This window comes from Microtus oregoni, unplaced genomic scaffold (assembly GCF_018167655.1).
Source record: "Microtus oregoni isolate MIOR12 unplaced genomic scaffold, Mior012 000048F_ref0000485, whole genome shotgun sequence".
Taxonomy (NCBI): Eukaryota; Metazoa; Chordata; class Mammalia; order Rodentia; family Cricetidae; genus Microtus; species Microtus oregoni.
Window position 1 is genome coordinate 3,862,938 of NW_024543222.1, and position 20,443 is coordinate 3,883,380.

The following is a 20,443-nucleotide window of genomic DNA, read 5'->3' on the forward strand; positions in this document are numbered from 1 at the left end:
CTCTTACACAGGTCCTGGGTTCCTAGCACCCAGCATGGCAGCCCACAGCTGTCTGTAACTCAGGGGCTCCTCCGATGCCCCCTTCTGTCCTCCATCAGCACCAGGCACACATGTGCTACACAGACATATATGCAGGCAAAACACCTGCACACATTTGAATAAGAAAGAAAAGTTAACCTGATTTCAAGGCATGGTGGCACACACCTTTAGTACCAGTGTTCAGGTGGCAGAGGCAGGTGGAACTCTGTGAGTTCCAGGCCAGCCTGGTCTTCACAGTGAATTCCTTGCTGTCAAGAGTTAGAAACCATCCAGGGAGGGGCATGGGGCTAGAGCCCTGGTCACTGTGCTGAAGCAGGTTCTTTGAGCTGAGCATGACCTGTAACTCAGGGGCTCCTCCGATGCCCCCTTCTGTCCTCCATCAGCACCAGGCACACATGTGCTACACAGACATATATGCAGGCAAAACACCTGCACACATTTGAATAAGAATAGGATGTGCAGAGCCCTAGCTTCCTTCCATAGCACCCCAAAAGCAACTCAGAAGGCAAACCTGAGAAGCCTGCTGCTTAGCAGTTCTTTTCCACCCCTTGTAGGCCTACACAGCTTACCTCTCAGGAATGCTGCGCTTTGAACATCAAGAATGGAAAGCTGCCATTGAGGCTTTTAACAAGTGCAAGTAAGTCCTCCCGACCAGACGTAGGGGCTGCTCTAGTTAAGGCACAGTCTCCGTGGAAGTTAGGACAGTTTGTTTTCCTTATAGCAAGTTTATTCTCTTTTTATCCTTAGACTACGCTACTCTGTAGTCAGTAAAACACCTTCAAAGGGCTTGTGTTTTTATTTTGACCATGTGGTCTTTTGTGAGTTTGTTTTCCTTAAATATGGCTGCCATAATGTCTGCCATGTGTCTGACGTTTGTTTGCTTGCAGAACTATCTATGAGAAGCTAGCCAGTGCGTTCACAGAGGAGCAGGCTGTGCTGTATAACCAGCGTGTGGAAGAGATCTCGCCCAACATCCGCTACTGTGCTTACAACATAGGTGAGCAGGCACCGAGGCCTTGTTCTTCCGTGGACGTGGTTTGCTGGGAGGCTTATGTAACTTCTCTGTGTTAACATCCATCCTTGGCCTGAGGGTGTTTGCCTGTTTGGTCTTGGGTCTCACTATGTAGACCAGGCTGGCCTCACACTCTAGAGCCCCACCTGCCTCTGCCTCCCAAGTGCCGGGATTAAAGGCGTGCGTTGCTATACCTGGCTTGGCCTTAGTTCTGAAGACAGCAAAAGTAGAGCTGCTGATGTGCACTGTGGCACGTGAACCCGTGTACACACAGGTGGTGATGGTGGTGATGGTGATGAGCTGTCGGTGACAGCCTCACTCAGTCTACAGACTGGCTCTTTGGCTTCTGTTTGCATCCCTTTATCTTCTCTACTCCCCAAGAACCATGTAGAGGCCCAGCCAGGGCTATATTTTACTTTCTCGGAGGAGTTTCAGGTCCACAGTGAAGCTAAGTGAAAGATGCGAGGATTTTCATGCACGTTCTGAGCCCACGCCTGCATAGCCTCCCCTCCTACCATCTCCCACAGATGTTTTTATTTATGTGTTTGTGCCTGCCTGAGTTTATGTACTGTGTGTATGTGTTGCCTGAGGAGGTTAGAGGAGGGCATCAGATCCCACGAACTAGGGCAGCTGACTGAGAGCTGCCTGGTAAGGTTACTGGGAACTGAGCCCAGGGCCTCTGTAAGAGCAGCAGACGCTCTTATTACTGAGCCGTCTCCAGCCCACCAGGGTAGTACTTTTGTACAGTTGCACCTACGTTAACATGCCATAATGTCTCAAAATCTATAATTAGTCCTACGGCTCAGCTTGACATTGAGTTCTTGAAATTTTAGATCAGTGTAATGACATGTATAATGACATGTAGCCACCATTCCTACCAGCGTTTTCAATGCCCCAGTCAGTTTGTTTTTGGAAAAACTTGTCTTCAGAGCAGAAAGTGTTGACCTGCTGTAGTAATGAATAGGTCCATTTCATTAGAGGGGAAAGTACTGTCACTCTGAATAAAAGATCTCTCTCTTTCTCTGTCTCAGGGGACCAGTCTGCTATCAATGAACTCATGCAGATGAGACTGAGGTCTGGGGGCACAGAGGGGCTCCTTGCTGAGAAGCTGGAGGTAATCTATGATATACATGTTTATGGGAGGTGATTTGATTTATTTTTTATTTTTTATTTTTTTTGTTTTTCGAGACAGGGTTTCTCTGTGGTTTTGGAGCCTGTCCTGGAACTAGCTCTTGTAGACCAGGCTGGTCTCGAACTCACAGAGATCCCCCTGCCTCTGCTTCCCGAGTGCTGGGATTAAAGGCGTGCGCCACCACCGCCTGGCTGGGAGGTGATTTGAAACAGTCTAGACACAACATGTAATTCAGCCCCTAGGGAGATTTGCTACTAATATATGTGTCTTTATAGTTGTAACTGCATTACAAAGCTGTTCCCTTAATATTTAAGTATTTAACTTACATGTACATTTATCATCAATATGTGCATATTATATATATGTCTACTTTTGTGTGTGTGTAATCCTGACTAGCCTGGAACTTGGAGAGATCCACCTAGCTCTGCCCGCTGAGTGCCAGGATCCAAGGATCCATCAATGAACTTGATTTCTACCTCGCTGTGTGGCTTTGATAGCCTGGATCTTACTGTGTGGACAAGGTGGCCTTGAGCTCCTAGAGATCTGCCTGCCTCTGCCTCCCAAGTGTTAGGATGAAGGTTTTCAGGCTCATTCTGTAAGCTGATCTTGAACTCATGATTGTCCTGCCTCGGCCTTAGAAGTGTTGGGATTACAGACGTGAGCCATTATACCTGAAAACCTTTTTCTTCCTGAACAAGTTACATAGAGTCATAGAAAAAGTAGAAATGTAAAAAATTGGAAGTATTTGACTTCCCATGAACTAAAATTCATGATACCAGAGAAAATTTTGAATAAGTAGAAATCCTGTCGGTTTTCAGGGTGTGCTGTGTCAGTTGCAGAAAGAGACAGCTGGTAGGCGGCAGTGTTGCCATCTGTCACACTTTAACTTCCTACAACTGCATTGCAGGCCTTGATCACTCAGACTCGAGCCAAGCAGGCGGCTACCATGAGTGAGGTGGAGTGGAGGGGGAGGACGGTTCCGGTGAAGATTGACAAGGTGCGGATCTTCTTACTGGGACTGGCCGACAATGAAGCTGCGATTGTCCAGGTGAGGAGGAGGCGCCTGTGGTGCTGTCGTCCCTCAGGGTGTTCATGTCTCCCAAAACCCAAATGGTCTTAAAGCTGTTTGGTAAATTCACGGGGTGGAGGGTTTTACAGTGACCCCTGGGGGGCAGAGAAGGTTTACTCCCTGCAGAGGTGCAAAGCAAGCCAGCAGGTGGTGCAGCTGCTTAGACTCCTGGAGTCTGACCTGTGTCCACGCCTTCGCGCCCTCAGGGCCACCTCTCATTTCTGGGCCCTTCAGAAGAGCCTGGGTGAACCAGAATGTCTTGTTCTGCATGTGCTCTCCATGTAATAGTCGTGCAAAAGCTGTCCTTGACAGCTACTTACTGCATAATTGCCTGCTTGTGGCTGAGAACAGCCAGAGGCAGCCCCAGAGACACAGGTCCTGGTTAGTGAGGCAGCAATGACTGAGGCTCATGGAGCTCCTCCACGGGAGGAGAAGGGCATCTTCTAAGACAGCGAGCCTCTTGGGTATTTCTGAGGCCTGGCAGTTACCAGTGAACCCCAGGTCATGAATGGGACCTGGAGTCTGCGTTGCAACTTGATGAGGATGTTGAGCGTCCAGACTTCCCAGCCACTCTCCACTGTGGCTGCTTTGGGCGGGGGCAGTTTTCAGTAATTGAAGGATTTATTTATATACTGGTCCGTATTGCACGTCACTCTGTCACTTTCTTTTGCTTTGCTTAAAGGGCAGAATGATGGAACAACACCAGAAAGTGTGTTTTTCTTAAACTAGAAGATTGAGCAACTAATAGAACTAATTTTTTGCTTTTGTTTTTTTGAGACAGAGCTTCTCTGTGTGTAACAGCCCTGACTGTCTTGGAACTAGCTCTTGTAGACGAGGCTGGCCTTGAACTCACATAGATCCACCTGCCTCTGCCTCCCAAGTGGTGGCATTTAAAGTGTGCCTCTACACCCGACTTGAAGAACTAATTTTATTTTAGTTTTTTACATTTATTTTGTGAGGGGGCACACACACACAGACACATATGTGTTTGGGTTTTTTGTGACTAGGGACTGACATCAGCTAGACACCCTAAAGCAGTTGGAGGGGCTGGGACTTATCTCATGGTAGCGAGTATACTCAAGCTGGAGACCTCAGTTCAATCTCTAGTACCAGAAGGAAGAAGGCAGTTCAAGGCTGACCAAAAAAGAGACTGGGAAGGAAACCAGTCAGTATGTCATCTCATCTAGTCATTACTCTAAGTATGTGCTTGCAGAATTAAATGCATGCCTTCTGTTTGTCATCTGTCACAGCACACGTAATAGCAGTGTGCTTCCTAAGTGCCGCCTTGCCTGTCTGTTATCAGACCTGTGCTGCGCGCGGCTCATAGCACGCATAGTGAGGATGCAGCAAAGCTTTCTGTAGAAGAGGTTTTGTCGTTTGTTTGGTTTTGGGTTTGCAGGGCTGGGGACGAAACCCAGACCCTAAAGCATGCTCGGCAATCACTCTGCCGTGGACTTATGCCTCAGATGGTTTTCATGTTTTGTTTCAAATAGGTTCTCAGTCCTGGAACTCACTCTGTAGACCAGGCTGGCCTCAAACTTGCAAAGATCCACCTGCCTCGGCCTCCTGAGTGCTGGGATTAAAGGCATGTGCCACCATATCTGGCTTTTTCTATATTTTAAATTACTATTGAGAATAGATTTCTCAAACTAAGAGCTATTTTATATCTATTTTATATTGCCTCTTGTATCTAAAGAGCTGTTTATATCTATTAATTTTTTTTATAAGATTTATTAATTTCTTTTATGTATGGTGTTCTGTCTGCATGTGTGCCTACAGAACAGAAGAGGGCACCAGATCTCATTATAGATGGATGTGAGCCACCATGTGGTTGCTGGGAATTGAACTCAGGACCTCTGGAAGGATAGTCAGTGGTCTTAACCTCAGAGCCATCTCTCCAGCCCTATCAAATTTTTATATTTTATTTTTTACCATGTGTGTATGGTCAGTCCATGTACGCATGTGGAGGTCAGAGGTCAACTTAAAAGCAGTCAATTTTCCCCTTCCACTGTGTGGCTCCTAGGTATTGCACTCAGGTCTTACGGCTTCGTGGCCAGCATCTTATAATCCTCCCACTAGGGAAGCAGAAGCAGGCAGATTTCTGTGAGTTCCAGGCCATCTAGGGCTACACAGTGAGACCCTATCTCAAAATAAGTAGATTTGATCTTTTTTTTTTTTTATGTCTTGAGTAGGATTGAGAGCATTTACCCTTTCCTTAAAAAAGGAAAAAGCCAAACAAACAAAACCTTTTCTTTAGCGTATTTCCTTATGTTTGTCTTCTGGACTTCTCTCTCAGTGTGGGGTGAGGCTTGATTCCTGTGCCCTTGCTTCTCCTATGGGTGTGGTGGGGAATGTGGCTAGACTTGCCTCGTGTGTCTCTTAGTCATACCGCACCATCTGCAGCAGGTGAAAACAGCCCAGGACCCCTTCAGGAGTGGAGACGCTGGAGCCCAGTCCAGTGGCCTTGCCCCGGCTGGCCTGGATGCCCCGCTGGAGAAGAGAGCCCGAGGTGCCCCCCGCCCCGTGCTTGGAGTTTCATCAAACAGATCTAGAATTTTCTGATTGACCTAGTAGGCTTCAGACCCTGTGCCATAGGCACACCTGGCAGCCGGGTCCAGCCAAGCTTCCATTCTTACGCAGGGAGTTTGCCCTTTATGTGTGGACCACATTCCTGCTGGTTCTGTGCAGACGGGACTGCTGGGCTGTGGAGAGGGAGTCCTGTCTCTGCATGTTGGGAGGCGTGCCTCCTTTCAGGAGTCATCTTGGCATCAAGTATAGGTTCTAGAATAAATGTGCTGTTAATACATAAAGACTTCCTGTTTGGAGACATTTTGCCCTGGGCAGGAAGATTCATGACAAGTTCTCTGATACTTGGTGGTCTCTGAGTCACTGAGCAGTGTGGGTGGCACATGACAAACAAGTCTTCCCCTTCAGACATGCCTTTTCCTTCACTGTGGAAAATGTTCATGAAACCCCGAATGCAGTGTAGAGCATGTGGGAGCCGTGGGAAATCTGACCGGCGATGACAGCTGGGAAGAGGGCTAGCATTCTGGCTTCCTTTAACATTTCCTACCAATAGGAGGGAAGACAGAGCCTCGTTATTGCCCGCTGTCAGACAACTCCACCCATCTGAAAGGAGCGCTGTGGTGGATCTGTGAGATATGTGGGTTCAGACGGGTGCTGGGGCTGACTGAGTCCTCAGTGGTGCCGGGGTGGTCATGTGTCTTACTCAGTTGTCACAGTTCCACAGAAATCTTACATTGAAAATTTAGAGCCCAGCAGTGGTGGCGCACGCCTTTAATCCCAGCACCTGGGAGGCAGAGGCAGGTGGATCTCTTGAGTTCAAAGCCAACCTGGTCTATATAGCAATTCCAGGGCAGCCAGGGCTACACATAGAAACCCTGTCTTAAACAAGCAAACAAAGAATTTGGTTAGATGGTTATGAGGAATTGCGCTGGACAGACAGTACTGTGATGTGCTTGGATTGTTCCATTTAAATCTCAGTTAAATGCTGATGCGCGATGCCTGCCGCACTGCGGAGCGTGGCTAGAGCACCGTCCATCTTGCGCTGTGCTGGTCCGCAGGCTGCTCTGCTGCGGGAACCAGCTGGTGAGGCCTTGTTTGCCTTCAAGTTACAGGAAGCCATGGCCCTGATTTGGCGCCAGTTAGTGAGGGACAGGAAAGTCAAGTGACCTGTAAGTGGAAGGGTCTGTTGGTTTACATTGGGCAACCCACAGAGGAGATTCTTTACTCTGGAAAGTAGAGCTTTTTCTCTAAGCTCCTTCATCTCCTGCAGGAGTGGGCCTTCTGGGCGGGGTGCTGGGCTTCCTGAGAGGTTGGTTGGATGTTAATGTTTTTCAGGTTGACTGTTAGTTCGGTGGAAAGTCAAACATAACCATGGAATGCTGCTGTGTTCATTTCACTGGGCCTGCCAGTAGCACGGGTCTGTCTGCTTTCTGCCGTTTGTCGTTCCCTGCTCTGTCAGATTCTTTAGGGCGGATAATGTGGTGTGGCAGGCATTCGGTGAGTGAATCACTTGGTCATCTATCCAGGCCGTGTAGCGGAGGGTGATGCCCAGTACTTGTACAAAGATTGTCAACTCAATCCTGTCAATCATTTCTGCCCAAAAGTTGTTCTGCGTTGGCCACATATGTATGACACTGGATCAGGACGTCTAGAGAAGACAACTTAGTCTGGCATTTAGGAGAAATATCTTTTGGTGGGATATTGATTAGTAATGTGTTTTGTGCTTGACTCTAAAAGAAGTCGGCTCGTATCTGTAAAGGTGTTTGTAGGCCTCTCTGAGCCATGCTGGCGCCATATTCAGGAGTTTGGCTGGGGCTGCCCATAAGAGATTGTCATAGCTGAGCTTGCTGACTGTCCACATTTCTCATAGAAGGAGGGTGCCAGTAGGGCCATAGCACCCTCACCTGAGTATCCAGGTGCATGAATTCTGCCCTAATAGTACAGGACCTTGGGGGGAAAGACTGAGGGAGGGGACTCCATCTGCACAGGCTTGGAGGAGCCATTACCCCTGTTGGGCACAAGCCTTCCAGTGGGAGAGCTTTAAGGTCGCCTATTCCTGCCTGTGGTCCCTCACCCTCATTGCTCTGTAAGCCAGATAAACTCATTGGTTCTCCAGAGTGAACAGTGGAGTTAGTTGTGCATGTGTTGGTCACTAGGACCAGTGGAGGGAGGGATGTTTTCGTCTAGGGGAGGCATTGCAGCAATAAAAGGGCAGTTCTGTTGGCGTGCAGCAGCTTGACAACAGAAGGGGAAGAGACATCTGCTGTGTTGTTTCCTCAGTGTGAGGAAACAGCATCCTGGGGGGTCTATAGACTCCCCCAAGGGCACTAGGTGACGGCCTTCGCAGAATCATTGGAGGTGCATTCTGTGATGGGGAGACACTCCAAGCACAGGGCCCTGGCAGCTTGAGGTGACGCCTGCAGACGTGGCTCTCTTCAGCGTGTTCACTTTTCCAGTGTAGTTTCCATCGTAGTATATGGCGGATAAGAAAATCATATGCACAAGTGACACGCTAAGGGATTCACGAGGCTGGAGTTAAGATCACGTATGTTAAGTGGCTCACAACTCTAGCTCCAGGGGATCTGATGCTGTCTGGCCTCCGTGGGCACCTGAACTGTATGTACACAGACAAGCACGTGTGTGTGTGTGTGTGTGTGTGTGTGTGTGTGTGTACATTATTTAAAATAAAATAAGAACCTAAGGCTATCTTGGGTCAGGTAAGTGTGTTAGTGCGGTGGGAGGATCGTATTACTACCGTGCCCTCCTCTGATTTGCTCAGAATGGTCTTTTGCTGCATTTGCCACTGTTTAGGCTGAAAGTGAAGAAACAAAGGAGCGGCTGTTCGAGTCCATGCTCAGTGAGTGCCGAGATGCCCTGCAGGCCGTGCGGGAAGAGCTCAAGCCTGACCAGGTGCGACCATCTCCTGCCTGGTGCTGCCTCCTCCCCATCTGTCCTGTCCTCAGGGTGGCCCAGGGTCCCTGCATCACCATTAGCCTTTGGGGCGTTTGCAGATGTGATCAGCTTGTTAACAAGAGGCCTATGGGCTCCAGGTTTATGACTTCATTCTCATGGCCTCTTCTTCATAGTGATCATCCCATGGTTTCAGCCTCTTGTCTCCAGGAGCACTCCTGGTGTGTGGTGCTCCCCTTTTCCATGGTGTGATCCGTTCAGGCATCTGGACTGAAAACCTAAGAACCATTTTATATCTCTGTGTCCTCGCTATAATGTCTCTCCCTGTTGATGACTCCACTCTCAGGGTTCTGTTGAAGCAGAATTTAGAATCTAGGCATGTAGCCCAAGATGGACTTCTGCTCTTGTTCCCTGAAGAGCTGGGCTTGCAGAGATTGGTAGCCATGACTGCTTTACACTGGTTCTTGCACAGCATTTTAACTTACACAGAGATGGCCATAAAGGTGAGGTGGTGCAGAATTGTAACATTCTGCAGAGGCAGGAGGATTGCCAGTTGGGTAATTGAAAAACACTTAAATACTCATACCTGCAGTCTCTTCTACCCCGTGCGGTAGCATCTCCACGGATGCTGGCTGTTAAGGATGCAGATTGCGCTGGGGCTCTTCCCGCCGTTCAGCTGACAGAGCAGGGGAGCCAACTCTGGGTCTGAAGGGACCCTCTGTGGTGCCGTGGTCTCATGGTTCTACATACTGGGTCTTGAGCGTGCTAGGCAAGTCTCTGGGTTTTGTTTGTGTTTGCTAGTTTGAGCCAGCGTCTCATTAGGTGTCCTGGACTGTAAACGGACGTGGGCGTTGCTTTCTCAGTTTCATGATAGCTAGGACTGCAGGTGTGTGTCCCCACACCTGGAGACTCTGAACCGAGTGTTTGGGGTAAAACACCGAACAGAGGACAGGAACCCTAACTGGCTGTTGCTCAGCATCTGTCACTCAAGGCAACTGGGTAATCTTGTCATGTTGTCTGAGGGTGCGACACTTGAATCTGTGGGTTTTACTTTTTTGCCTTCTTTACCTTTTCAGAAACAGAGAGATTATACCCTTGATGGAGAGTCGGGAAAGGTTTCTAATCTCCAGTACCTGCACAGGTGAGGGGAGCTGACTTCTGTGTGTTTGTGCCAATTTAGATTTTCATGTTATGTGTATGGGTACCTGAGTGTGTATCTGTGCATCACGTGTGTCCCTGTGTCTGTGGAGGCCAGAAGAGGGCATTGGATCCACTGGAACTGGATGTGAGCCACTGTGTTGTAGAGTGGGTGCTGGGAATCAAACCCTGCCCTCTGCAAGAGCAGCCAGTGCTCCTAACTGAAGATCTATCTCTAGAGCCAGGCTGGTCTTGAACTCATAGAAATCCACCTGCTTGCTGGGCGGTGGTGGCACATATCTTTAATCCCAGCACTCGGGAGGCAGAGGCAGGCAGATCTCTGTGAGTTCGTGGCCAGCCTGGTCTACAAGATCTAGTTCCAGGACAGACTCCAAAGCTACAGAGAAACCCTGTCTCAAAAAACCAAAAAAAAAAAAAAAAAAAAAAAAAAAACGAAAGAAAGAAAATGAAATTCACCTGCCTCTACCTCCCAGATTCTGGGATTAAAATTAAAGGCATGCAACAACACCACCACCCAGCTTGCTGGCTTTCTTTCTTTTTTTTTTTTTTTTAATAGAAAGTTTCGTGGATTTGCATGTACTTCTCTGTCTCGTTCAGTAGGTACCTGTGTTGCTCAGGAGAGAGAGCTAGTAGTCCTTGGCTGCTGTTTAGTTTGGTCTTTGTTTGCTTGGTTCTATTTAAAGCTGTGGGGCATTGAATGGGCCTTTTGGTTTGGTTTTCATACATATACATATATATATGTGTGTGTGTGTGTGTGCATTGGAGTCTGACCTGGATGTATGTCTGTGTGTTGATCCTTTGGAGCTGGAGTTAACAGAAGGTTATGAGCTGCCATGTGGGTGTTGGGAATTGAACCTGGCTCCTCTGAAAGAGCAGCCAGTGCTCTTAACCACAGATCCACCTCCCCAGCCCTCACTTTTTTTTTTAATTGTGTGCATACTTGATGAGTTTGTGGGGGTTCATGCATGTAAGGTCAGAGGACACTTTGTGAAGCTGGTTCTCTCCTCTCACCTTTCCGTGGGTTCCAGGAAGGAATACAGGGGTCCAGGTTTGTGTAGCCAGCAGCTTTGCTAGCTAATCTATTACTACAGGCCTTGGCATGTGTGGGTGGGTTATTTTTGTTTTTGTTTTGTTTTGTTTTGCTTTTTTGTGCAGGATCTCACTGGTAGCCTAGGCTGACCTCAAATTCTTGAGAATCTGTTATGAAGTTTGACCGCAGGGAACAAACCATAGACTCAATCCAATTATAATTAAAAGATTTATTAGATGCTAGAAAGACCAACAGTCTCTGAGCCAAGTTTGAGATTGCTATGAAGGAGGGGTGTGAGGGAGGACTTTTAAAGGGGAAAACCACACAAAGACCTTCGATATCTATGCAAGCAAGTAAAAACTCTTCTGTTCTGACAAATTCAGTGGCTAAGGCAACTCAGAACAGTCTCTGGGTGTCTGTAAGCAAGTTACAGAAGCAAAGAAAAACACTTTTAACAAGTAGACAGTCACGGCTGTACATTTTGAGGGGTCACTGAGTCAGGATTACTGGGAAGGACTTTCCTTCCAGGGACTGGAGACAAACAGCTGGTGGATACCAAGATAGATGGCTAGCATCAAATGGAGCTTCTTTAGATAGAGCAAATCCCCCTCCTCGATCTTCTGCATGGAGTTTGAGGCATGGACCCTAGCCTAGCCTCAGTCAGTCCCTCTGGAGCTGCTGTGACCTAGAGCTCCCTTTCCTCTGTCTCCCAGGCTCTCCACTGTTCTGAGCATCTCAGCTCAATTTAATTCCACCTGCAACTCTGCATCAGTCCAGAGTGTGCCTGGCTTTTTCCTGTGCTCTTGGTCATTGGCCACCCATCTGTGTTCTTGTGGCCTTTTCAGTCCCACTGTGTGTTTGCTGCTGCTTCTGCCGCACAGCAACAAATGTGCCCTGGGCAGGGCTGTGTCAAACTGCTTGCTTATGTTCTTGCAAGACTGCTGCTTTTCTTCTACTTGTTTGTTTGTTTAGCTTTAGAAACAGCCTTTATTTGCAGCCTGGCCTGGCCTGGAGCTCGCTTTGTAGACCTGCCTCTGACTCCCAGCAGTCCTTCCCTCTCAGCCTCCCAGGAGCTGGGCTTGCAGACCTGAGCCAGTGTGCTGGCCCCTTTGCTCTTTTATGCACATGATTCAATTCTCTTGTCAGCTTCATTTTTCTTTCTCTTCCTTTGAAATAGTTACCTTGTTCAGTGTAAGGTTTTTGGATGTGTTTTTTAAAAGACGTGTTGGGCCATCAAGTCGCACTAGTAGAAGAACACACGGAGCCTTGCTGCTTCATCTCAGAGAAAAAAGAGGAGTATCCTTAAGAAAAAACAAAGTGATATATTACTTGAAAATTCCACTTCTCACCCAACTTCCCTTTGTATTTGACCTTGAAATTTTTAAGTTTCTTGCTGACTGCTTAGAACTTACACAGTAACTGTGGTCCTCCATCTTCAGCCCTTCCTCTTCCTGTTGAACTTACACAGTAACTGTGGTCCTCCATCTTCAGCCCTTCCTCTTCCTGTTGAACTTATACAGTAACTGTGGTCCTCCATCTTCAGCCCTTCCTCTTCCTGTTGAACTTACACAGTAACTGTGGTCCTCCGTCTTCAGCCCTTCCTCCCCTGTTGAACTTACACAGTAACTGTAGTCCTCCGTCTCCAGCCCTTCCTTCCCTGTGTTTGGTTGTTGTTTATTTTGTTTCAGCAGAGGTGGAGTTTACTGAGAGACTCTGTTGATAGTAATGGATGCTTCTCATAAATACTCAACTCCCAGAGGCCCAGCAGGGTATAACTTGGTGACAAGGTTTGCCTAGCATGCCTGCCTTAGGCCCCCACACCAAACACAACACACGCGCACATGCATACACACACGTGCGCGCACGCACACACACACTCTCTTCCCTTGTAGCACTTGATCTCCAGTCTTGGGGGTTTGGTATTTGTGATTGTCAGTTGACTGTCAGATGACTCCTGATCCTTGATTATCACACAGGGTTGGCCCAAGATGTTATCCTGTTTAATCAGCCTGAGGAGAAAGAGGCTCCTAGAGAGCCCCACACCTGTGTGTGGAGCCCAGAGTCAGAGCTGAGCTCATCTCCTGACTGGAGCAGGGCCTCTCGGGCTGAGGACGTAAGACAGTGAAGCCCTTGCCCTGAGGTCACCTTCCCACCTGCAGAGAAGGCTGGTTCAGGCTGTGGAGGGCAGCTTTGGTGTAAAAATGATGAGTCAGGAATCAAGTACCTTTTGTATTTTCATGGAACTTTGTAAACCTATACCTACTTGTGTATACCAACTACTTTTAGGAAAATTTCTCTCATAACCTCACCTATTTCTCAAATTTAATTTTTCAGTTATTTTAACATTCTTTACCTATTCTTGACTTGGTGTCTTTTATGCCCACTGTGGCTGTGGTCTCCCCGGCTCTGCACACGCTCCACTGAGTTGTGTCCACAGTGCTTTCTCCTCATCCATGCGTAGCCTCTCAGAGTGAGTGGGCCACATGGTGACTGGCTGCTGCTTCCTGAAGACTGGGAGCTCTGAGGCCTTGGGAAAGGGTGTGAAGGGTCAGAGAACCCTGCGTGTGGCCCCTAGCCCCACCCCCACTACCCCAGTCAGTCCCCCGTCTCTCCAGTACTTCTCAGAACATGACTGGCATGTGCATTGCAGCTACCTGACCTACATCAAGCTGTCAACAGCCATCAGGCGGAACGAGAACATGGCTAAAGGGCTGCACAGGGCTCTGCTGCAGCAGCAGCCAGAAGACGACAGCAAGCGCTCTCCCAGGCCTCAGGACCTCATCCGGCTCTATGACATCATTCTGCAGGTAACCCCTGGGGCCTGGAAAGGCAGCCTGCCCTCTGCTATCTTGAACACAAAATGATTTGGGTAGTGAAGGGCTGTTGAGAGCCAGGAGTGACTAGCAGAAGACAAAGAAAGGTCTTGGAGTAATCAGAAGCCTCGTGCTCCATATTTCAGGCATTTTGAGGTGATAAATGGCACCCACAGACATTCACTAAGTGCTTTCCAAAGGTCTGAGGGCATCCAGAGACTGAATCCATACTGTGTCACCGACTGAGAGTTGGTCAGTTAGTAAGCTTGTTACACATAGGCCAGGCATGGTGAGTCACACCTGAGATCCTGACACTGGGGGTGCCCATGCAAACTGTAAACTGTAGTGAGTTCAAGGTCAGCAGACCCTGCGTCTTTAGTCCTCTGCAGAGAACCTGAGTTTGGGTCCCAGGACTCAGGTCACACCCTCACTCCCAGTCGTCCTAGCTCCAGCCCCTGGGGATCTGACTGTTCTCTGGTCTCTTCGGGCACCTGCACAGGTGGCATCCACAAACACACATACACATAAATAAAACTTAAACGTTTTTTTAAAAAAAAGATGGTGCTGGACCTTTAATCTCAGCACTTGGGAGGTAGAGGCAGGTGGATGGATCTGTTAGTTTGTGGCTGATGCCAGCTGGGTCTGTCGACATAGTGAGTTCCAGGACTGCCAGGGCTACATAATAGACCTTGTCTCAAGAAAAAGAAGCTGGATGGTGGTGGCACGCACCTTTAATACCAGCACTTGGGAAGCAGAGGCAGGCAGATCTCTGTGAGTTTGAAGACAGCCTGGTCTACAGAGTGAATGCCAGGACAGCCAGGGCTGTTACACAGAGAAACCCTGTCTTGAAAGGAAAAAAAAAACAAAAAAACAGAAGAAAACATAAAAACAAACAGGAAAAAAGAAAAGTAGAGAAGAGTTGAGAAAGATGCCTGGTGCTGACCTCTGCCCTCCACGTGCATGTGCACACACGTGTCCACACATGTAGGTGTATGCGCACACACACCAACTGCCTGTCAGATGGCCTGTGTGTTCTGAGGAGTCTCTGAAGGCTGGAGAGAGGCGTTGAGTGGTGAAGGACAAATGCACTTTTGGTGTGGGGACCGGAGGGGACACCAGGCCCGCACTGCAGGTCGCTTTCCTGATTCCTACTGTTCCAGTGTGGACGCTGTCTCTGCCCTTTTCTGTCCCTGGAAGGTCTTCTGACAGGATCACTCTGAGGCTCCTCTCATGGATTTTCTTGTTGCATCTGTTGTACAGAATCTGGTGGAATTGCTGCAGCTTCCTGGCTTAGAAGAGGATAGAACCTTCCAGAAAGAGATAAGCCTCAAGACCCTGGTGTTCAAAGCTTACAGGTAATGTCCTTCAGGATGAGCAGGCTTCTGCTGTGTGTCCCAGCGGTAAGCTTCGCAGCCGTCCTGCCCTGTGGAGGACGCTCGGTGTTGACAGGAAGTTTTTACAGGGAACCCCCAGCAAAGATGGCAGCAGTCATTTCAGAGTTCTTCATCTGCATTCTGGGAGACTTTGGGCTTCCCTTTTCTTGTTTCTTCCCTCCCAGTGGAAGCACTGAAAGAGCCAAGCATTGGAAAGGGCATTGGCGGACTAGAACAGCCGGTTCAGGGAACCCAAGCTGAGCGGGATGAAGCTGGGCATCTCAGTTCCTGAGATGAGGCCAGGTGTGACTCACTCAGAAGTGGACACTCAGCAAAGCCAGGGATCTAGACAGACGGCAGAGGAGAGTGTGCACGCCCTCATCTTTCACTGGCTCGCTTGCTCTTGGACTCCCTAGGGCGCTCTGCCTTTGCTCATCAGGGGCAATACTAAGGTTCTGTTGGGCCCCATAAATCTTGGTTTGGTTTTTGAAAAGAGATGGATAAACAGTTGTGTCTTAGACATGTAGGCAACGGTGAATGATTGATTAGGGATGGATAAACAGTTGTGTCTTAGACATGTAGGCAACGGTGAATGAGGGTTCCTGTTAGATCTGATCAGCATTGCTCCCGAAGTGTGTCCGCACCCTGATTGCTGACGTGTGCTGAGGGCTGGGGTGGGGTTTTCCAGACCAGGATCCAGAGTTGAGAATCCTGTTTCCAGATTTCACATTGAGCCTGACAGCAAGGGCAGCCTGGCGGCAAGCAACTGTTGCCTTAAAGCGCTGTGACTCTTTCCCCATCAGGTGTTTTTTCATTGCTCAGTCCTATGTGCTGGTGAAGAAGTGGAGCGAAGCCCTTGTGCTCTATGACAGGGTTCTGAAGTACGCAAATGAAGTCAGTTCTGATGGGGGCGCCTTCAAGAACAGCCTGAAGGTGAGCTGGTGATCTCTCCTTGTTTCCAAGCTTCGGTGAGGGGTACGGGGTCTGTGAGGAGACAGCAGGTGGCAGCTTCTGAGGAAGCCCTTCCCCTCCCGTCATCCTGAGTCATCTTTGGTGTGACCTACCCTGCTCTAGGCCTGAAGAGGACGTAGCTGTGACAGCATTTCATCCAGCTGTGGTGGGGCACACCTGTTACCTTGCCCTGCAGAGGCTGAGGCTGAGGATTAGGAGTGTGAAGCTACTCTAGGCTTCAGAGCAAGCTCAGAGCCAGCCTTGACTCCACAGAGACAGAGTGGAAAATGCCACTTCTCCGGTTAAAAAGAAACAAACCCTTGTATTGTTCTCAGATTGGCTACTCATTGAAGTCATCTGACAAAAGTTTTAAAAGATTGATGTGTCCTCATCAGAGGGTCTGGTTTTGACTGGGGTGGGATCTGGAGTGGACACTGGAGTTTTTGAAGCTCCATGGTGATTCTGATGTCAAGCGTGACCTTCTTCCTGCATAACACCTGCTAGGGACTGGCTGCCTTTGGGATGCAGCCTCCAGCACTTGCAGCCTGCTGTCCAGCACACAGGCAGTGGGGGCAGGAGGAGCTTGAGTTCTAGGCCAACCTGGGCTGCATAGTGAATTCTAGACCAACAGGACTATGTAGACCCTAAAAGGTTAAATAAGCAATAGCTGACTACGTAGAGGAATCCATGTTCTGTAAGCAAAGCCTGTTTAGAAGCAAAGCGGGTGTTACTGGTGTGGTCACAGGCCAGGCCAGCACAGAGCGGCTGCTGTGTGTGCACAGCACACCATGCCCAGAGAGCCTGGCTTTGCCCTCTGGAGAGCAGCACATGGGTTGTGGCAGCCACAGTCTGGCTCACCGTTTGTAGAGACAACTGAACCTGCATTGCTCAGAGTGCTCGAGTCCCGGACTTCAGTCCTCAGCATGATGAGGGCGATGTCAGAGGCCAGTAATATTTGAGAGAGAGGAGGGATGGGTGAGAACACGGCCACGTGAGCATGGTAGAAGTGGCAACACTTTAATCCCAGCACTCGGGAGACAGGTGGATCTGTGTGAGTTTAAGGCCAGCCTGGTCTACAGAGTGAGTTCCAGGACAATCAGGACTACACAGAGAAACCCTGTCTCAAAAAACAAAAGGAAGTGGTGGGGCAGACTGGCATCATGGCTTCCATCTGTAGTCACAGCACTGGGGAGGCTGAGGCAGGAGAAGCACCATGAGTTTAGCCAACCTTGGAGCCTTAGTGAGACCCTTGTCTCTAAAGGAGGGGGGGGCAACTGCAGAGAGGTGAGCTGGGTGAGGCCTGGGCATCCCACCCTTGTTCTTGGGGGGTGGCCCGCATTTGCCCTTGACATGCTTCAGGGACTCTCATTTGCCAACTGGACGTCCAGAGCTCCCCCGGGTGCTCCTGAAGATTAAGTTAGCAGTTGCATACACTCTAGGTGTTGGGCCTGGGCTGCACTGAGCTTGACCAGCAGGGTGCGGGTGCTCTTTTGGGTGGGCGTTGTTTTCCGTTGTGTCAGCCTTTCCCTTGAACTCGGTTCTCCTGCCTCCACCTCCCAAATGCTGCGATTACAGCATTAGCCACCAGGCTAGTAGAGACATTTTTTTAAATAGACGTTTGTTTGTTTGTTTGTTTTTGAAACAGGGTCCCAGAACTCGCTCTTGTAGGCCAGGCTGACCTCAAACTCAAAGATCTGCTTCTCCCCAAGTACTGGGATTTTAAATGCATGTAGCACCACTGCCTGGCTGACTTTTTCTTTTTCTTTTTTTTAAGTCTAAAAAGTCTCACAGAGCCCCAGTGGGGTCACCTAGCACAGGCTCATGAGGCTGCTGTTCCGCCTGGCCTGCTGGTGAGTGTGTGTTGTCTGTTACTGCAGGACCTGCCTGATGTGCAAGAGCTCATCACTCAAGTGCGGTCAGAGAAGTGCTCACTGCAGGCTGCAGCCATCCTGGGTGAGCCGCCCCAGACTTCTGTCGCTCTTCCTCCACACCCACACCACTGGTTTACCATAGAGAGCATTGTTTGGGTTACTCTCTTAAGACTGCTATTTTCTGGCCTTATTGTCTACCACACGAGGCCCTGACTGTGCAGAGGGATTGGAAAAGCCCGGTCACTGCCCCTCTCTTCAGCGTCCTCCAAACCCCACAGCTCCTAAGGATTAACCACAGTGGATCTGGGCTGTGTCGCTGTTTATTCCCCTTCTCCAACCAGGAGGGAAGCCTCACTCTCTCTCTGTCCCTGCTGACGGGCTTTGCTCGGTATTTAGAGCCATGCTCACCACCGTGGTGGAAAGCCTTATGTGGCAAGCATGTGCGGAGTCCCCATCCTTACTGAATCCCTGTGAAATTTTCAGATGCAAACGACTCCCATCAAGCAGAGCCCTCTTCTCAAGTCAAAGACAATAAGGTAAGGCAGCTGTGGCATTTGGGGAGTAGGAGGACACTCCACCCCGATTCTAGGCACCCCCAATTCTTCCCTTTTCTTGCACAGATGACTCAGATGCCTTGCTAGTTGTCCATGTCCCCAGGGAAGTAGAGAACAGTCTTGCCTCAGTGTCAGTAAATAATGAAAGCTGGGAGCGTGCGGCTGGAGAGAGAGCAGTCAAGAGCACTTGTTGCTCTTGCAGGCCCCCAGGTTTGATTTCATGCAGCCATGTGAAGGTTCATAACCATCCCTAACTTCAGTTCCAGGGGAGCTAAAGCCCTCTTCTGACTTCTGCAGGCACTAGGCATGCGGGTGGTATGTTCAGGCAAAACATTCATACATACAAGAAAGAAGCAAAAATAATAATAGTAACAATAATAAAAGGTAAGTTAGGAACATGCTATGTAGGCATCAGGCATGTGTTCACATGTGCCCATACAAACTGAGACTGAAAGAAAGCACATGTAAGCTGCGTGCCCAGCACAGTAAGCATACCACTGGGCTTTCTGATGGACATTCTGATCTGTCTTCCAGCCTCTGGTTGAACGGTTTGAGACCTTTTGCCTGGACCCTTCCCTTGTCACCAAGCAAGCCAACCTCGTGCACTTCCCACCAGGATTCCAGCCCATCCCTTGCAAGCCTTTGTTCTTTGACCTGGCCCTCAACCATGTGGCCTTCCCACCTCTTGAGGACAAGTTGGAGCAGAAGACCAAGAGTGGCCTCACAGGATACATCAAGGGCATCTTTGGATTCAGGAGCTAACCAGGCTCTTCCTCGGGGGCAGGGAGGCCCTGACTTACTCTATATTGTGAGACAGACCCAGCGAGTTCCATGGCATTAAATCCAGGTCTGCAAATGGCTGGCGGGCAGAGCTCAGCATCTCAGCTCTGAGTCCCTACATCTTGTGTGTTTGTGACTTACTTTCATAACCTGTCATCTGCTGGGCCCAGAGTCGGGGTCTCTGTCCCCTGTGCCTCCTGGGGACTGCTGCTGTCCTGGCCCTTGTAAGCCATGGCTGATCACTTTTGGTCAATGTGTTTGGGGGTTCCGTACCAGACTCTGGGGGTCTTGGGAATGTTTGTCCTCGGTCCTCAGTCCCATTGGATTTGAAACAAACTCCTCCTTTCTGTGAGCATCCAGAATCCCTTGAAGTCTGTCAGTGACTGAAACATGGGCAGTGTACCCCAGGATTACGGTCAGCCTTACCCCTCCTCCGAGAACAAGCAGAGCTCTCTATTTTTAACTATGTTACCCATAAACAATGAAACCAAATCTTCTATTAAAAGACAAAGATGATGGAGACTGTGCCCATTCTTTCCATGTCTTCCCTCAGCGGCCGCAAGGGCAGGTGCGTCCTGCCTGGCCAGCCAGCTGCTGTCAGAGTGCCCATCTGTGAGTGCAGATGCCATCCCATATCCATCCTCTTCCTTCATACCCCATCGCTGTTTTCTGTGGACATACTTTTCTCTAATTTCTGCTACGGCATCAGTAATGGACATCCCAACAAGTGGTGTAAGAAAGAATAAACCTCTCGAGTCCCTTTGGAGAGCAAAGGTTCTTTGTTCTACCATGGAGAGGGGGGGAATCCGCCAGGAATGAAATGTTGGCTCCATGTGGTTCAGACCAGAACACGCTGGATGGAGTGAGGGCAGACTGTATCCCAGCATGCAGACCTGCATACCGGGTGGAGGAAACATGACGGGGTTCCCAGAGACGCCCTAGGCAATTGCTTGGGCATCAGGGAGCCTCAAAGCTGTTTATTACATATAATTTTGTCTGTTCTGGGACTCAGATTATTTTTTTGTTTTGAAGTTTAACTATCTGCTTGTGATTTAAGAATTTCCTTTGTCCCTCTTGCCTCCCTCCCTTCCCTCGCTCTGAAGATAGAGCAAGATGGCTGACAAGAGCTGACTGCTGGCTTTAGTGCGACGGGTGAGGGGGTGCCAGGTCATATCATTTTCTTTGGGGATTGGTGATGGAGCCCAGGGCCTGCACACACTGGGTC

General features: G+C 49.2%; 1 protein-coding gene across 1 annotated transcript in view; it reads left to right on the top strand.

Moving 5' to 3' along the window:
- The window catches only part of Srp68 (signal recognition particle 68), a 32,704-nt gene extending 12,964 nt beyond the window's left edge, over positions 1-19,740 (top strand). Inside the window, exons 5-16 of the mRNA XM_041635990.1 lie at positions 594-676; positions 927-1,036; positions 2,083-2,165; positions 3,091-3,231; positions 8,590-8,688; positions 9,765-9,829; positions 13,527-13,683; positions 14,950-15,044; positions 15,866-15,995; positions 17,891-17,966; positions 18,368-18,420; positions 18,973-19,740. Of these exons, the coding sequence (XP_041491924.1) occupies positions 594-676; positions 927-1,036; positions 2,083-2,165; positions 3,091-3,231; positions 8,590-8,688; positions 9,765-9,829; positions 13,527-13,683; positions 14,950-15,044; positions 15,866-15,995; positions 17,891-17,966; positions 18,368-18,420; positions 18,973-19,200 (1,320 nt within the window). The 3' untranslated portion in view covers positions 19,201-19,740. The remainder of the gene's footprint in view (positions 1-593; positions 677-926; positions 1,037-2,082; positions 2,166-3,090; positions 3,232-8,589; positions 8,689-9,764; positions 9,830-13,526; positions 13,684-14,949; positions 15,045-15,865; positions 15,996-17,890; positions 17,967-18,367; positions 18,421-18,972) is intronic.
- Positions 19,741-20,443: the final 703 nt, after the last annotated feature.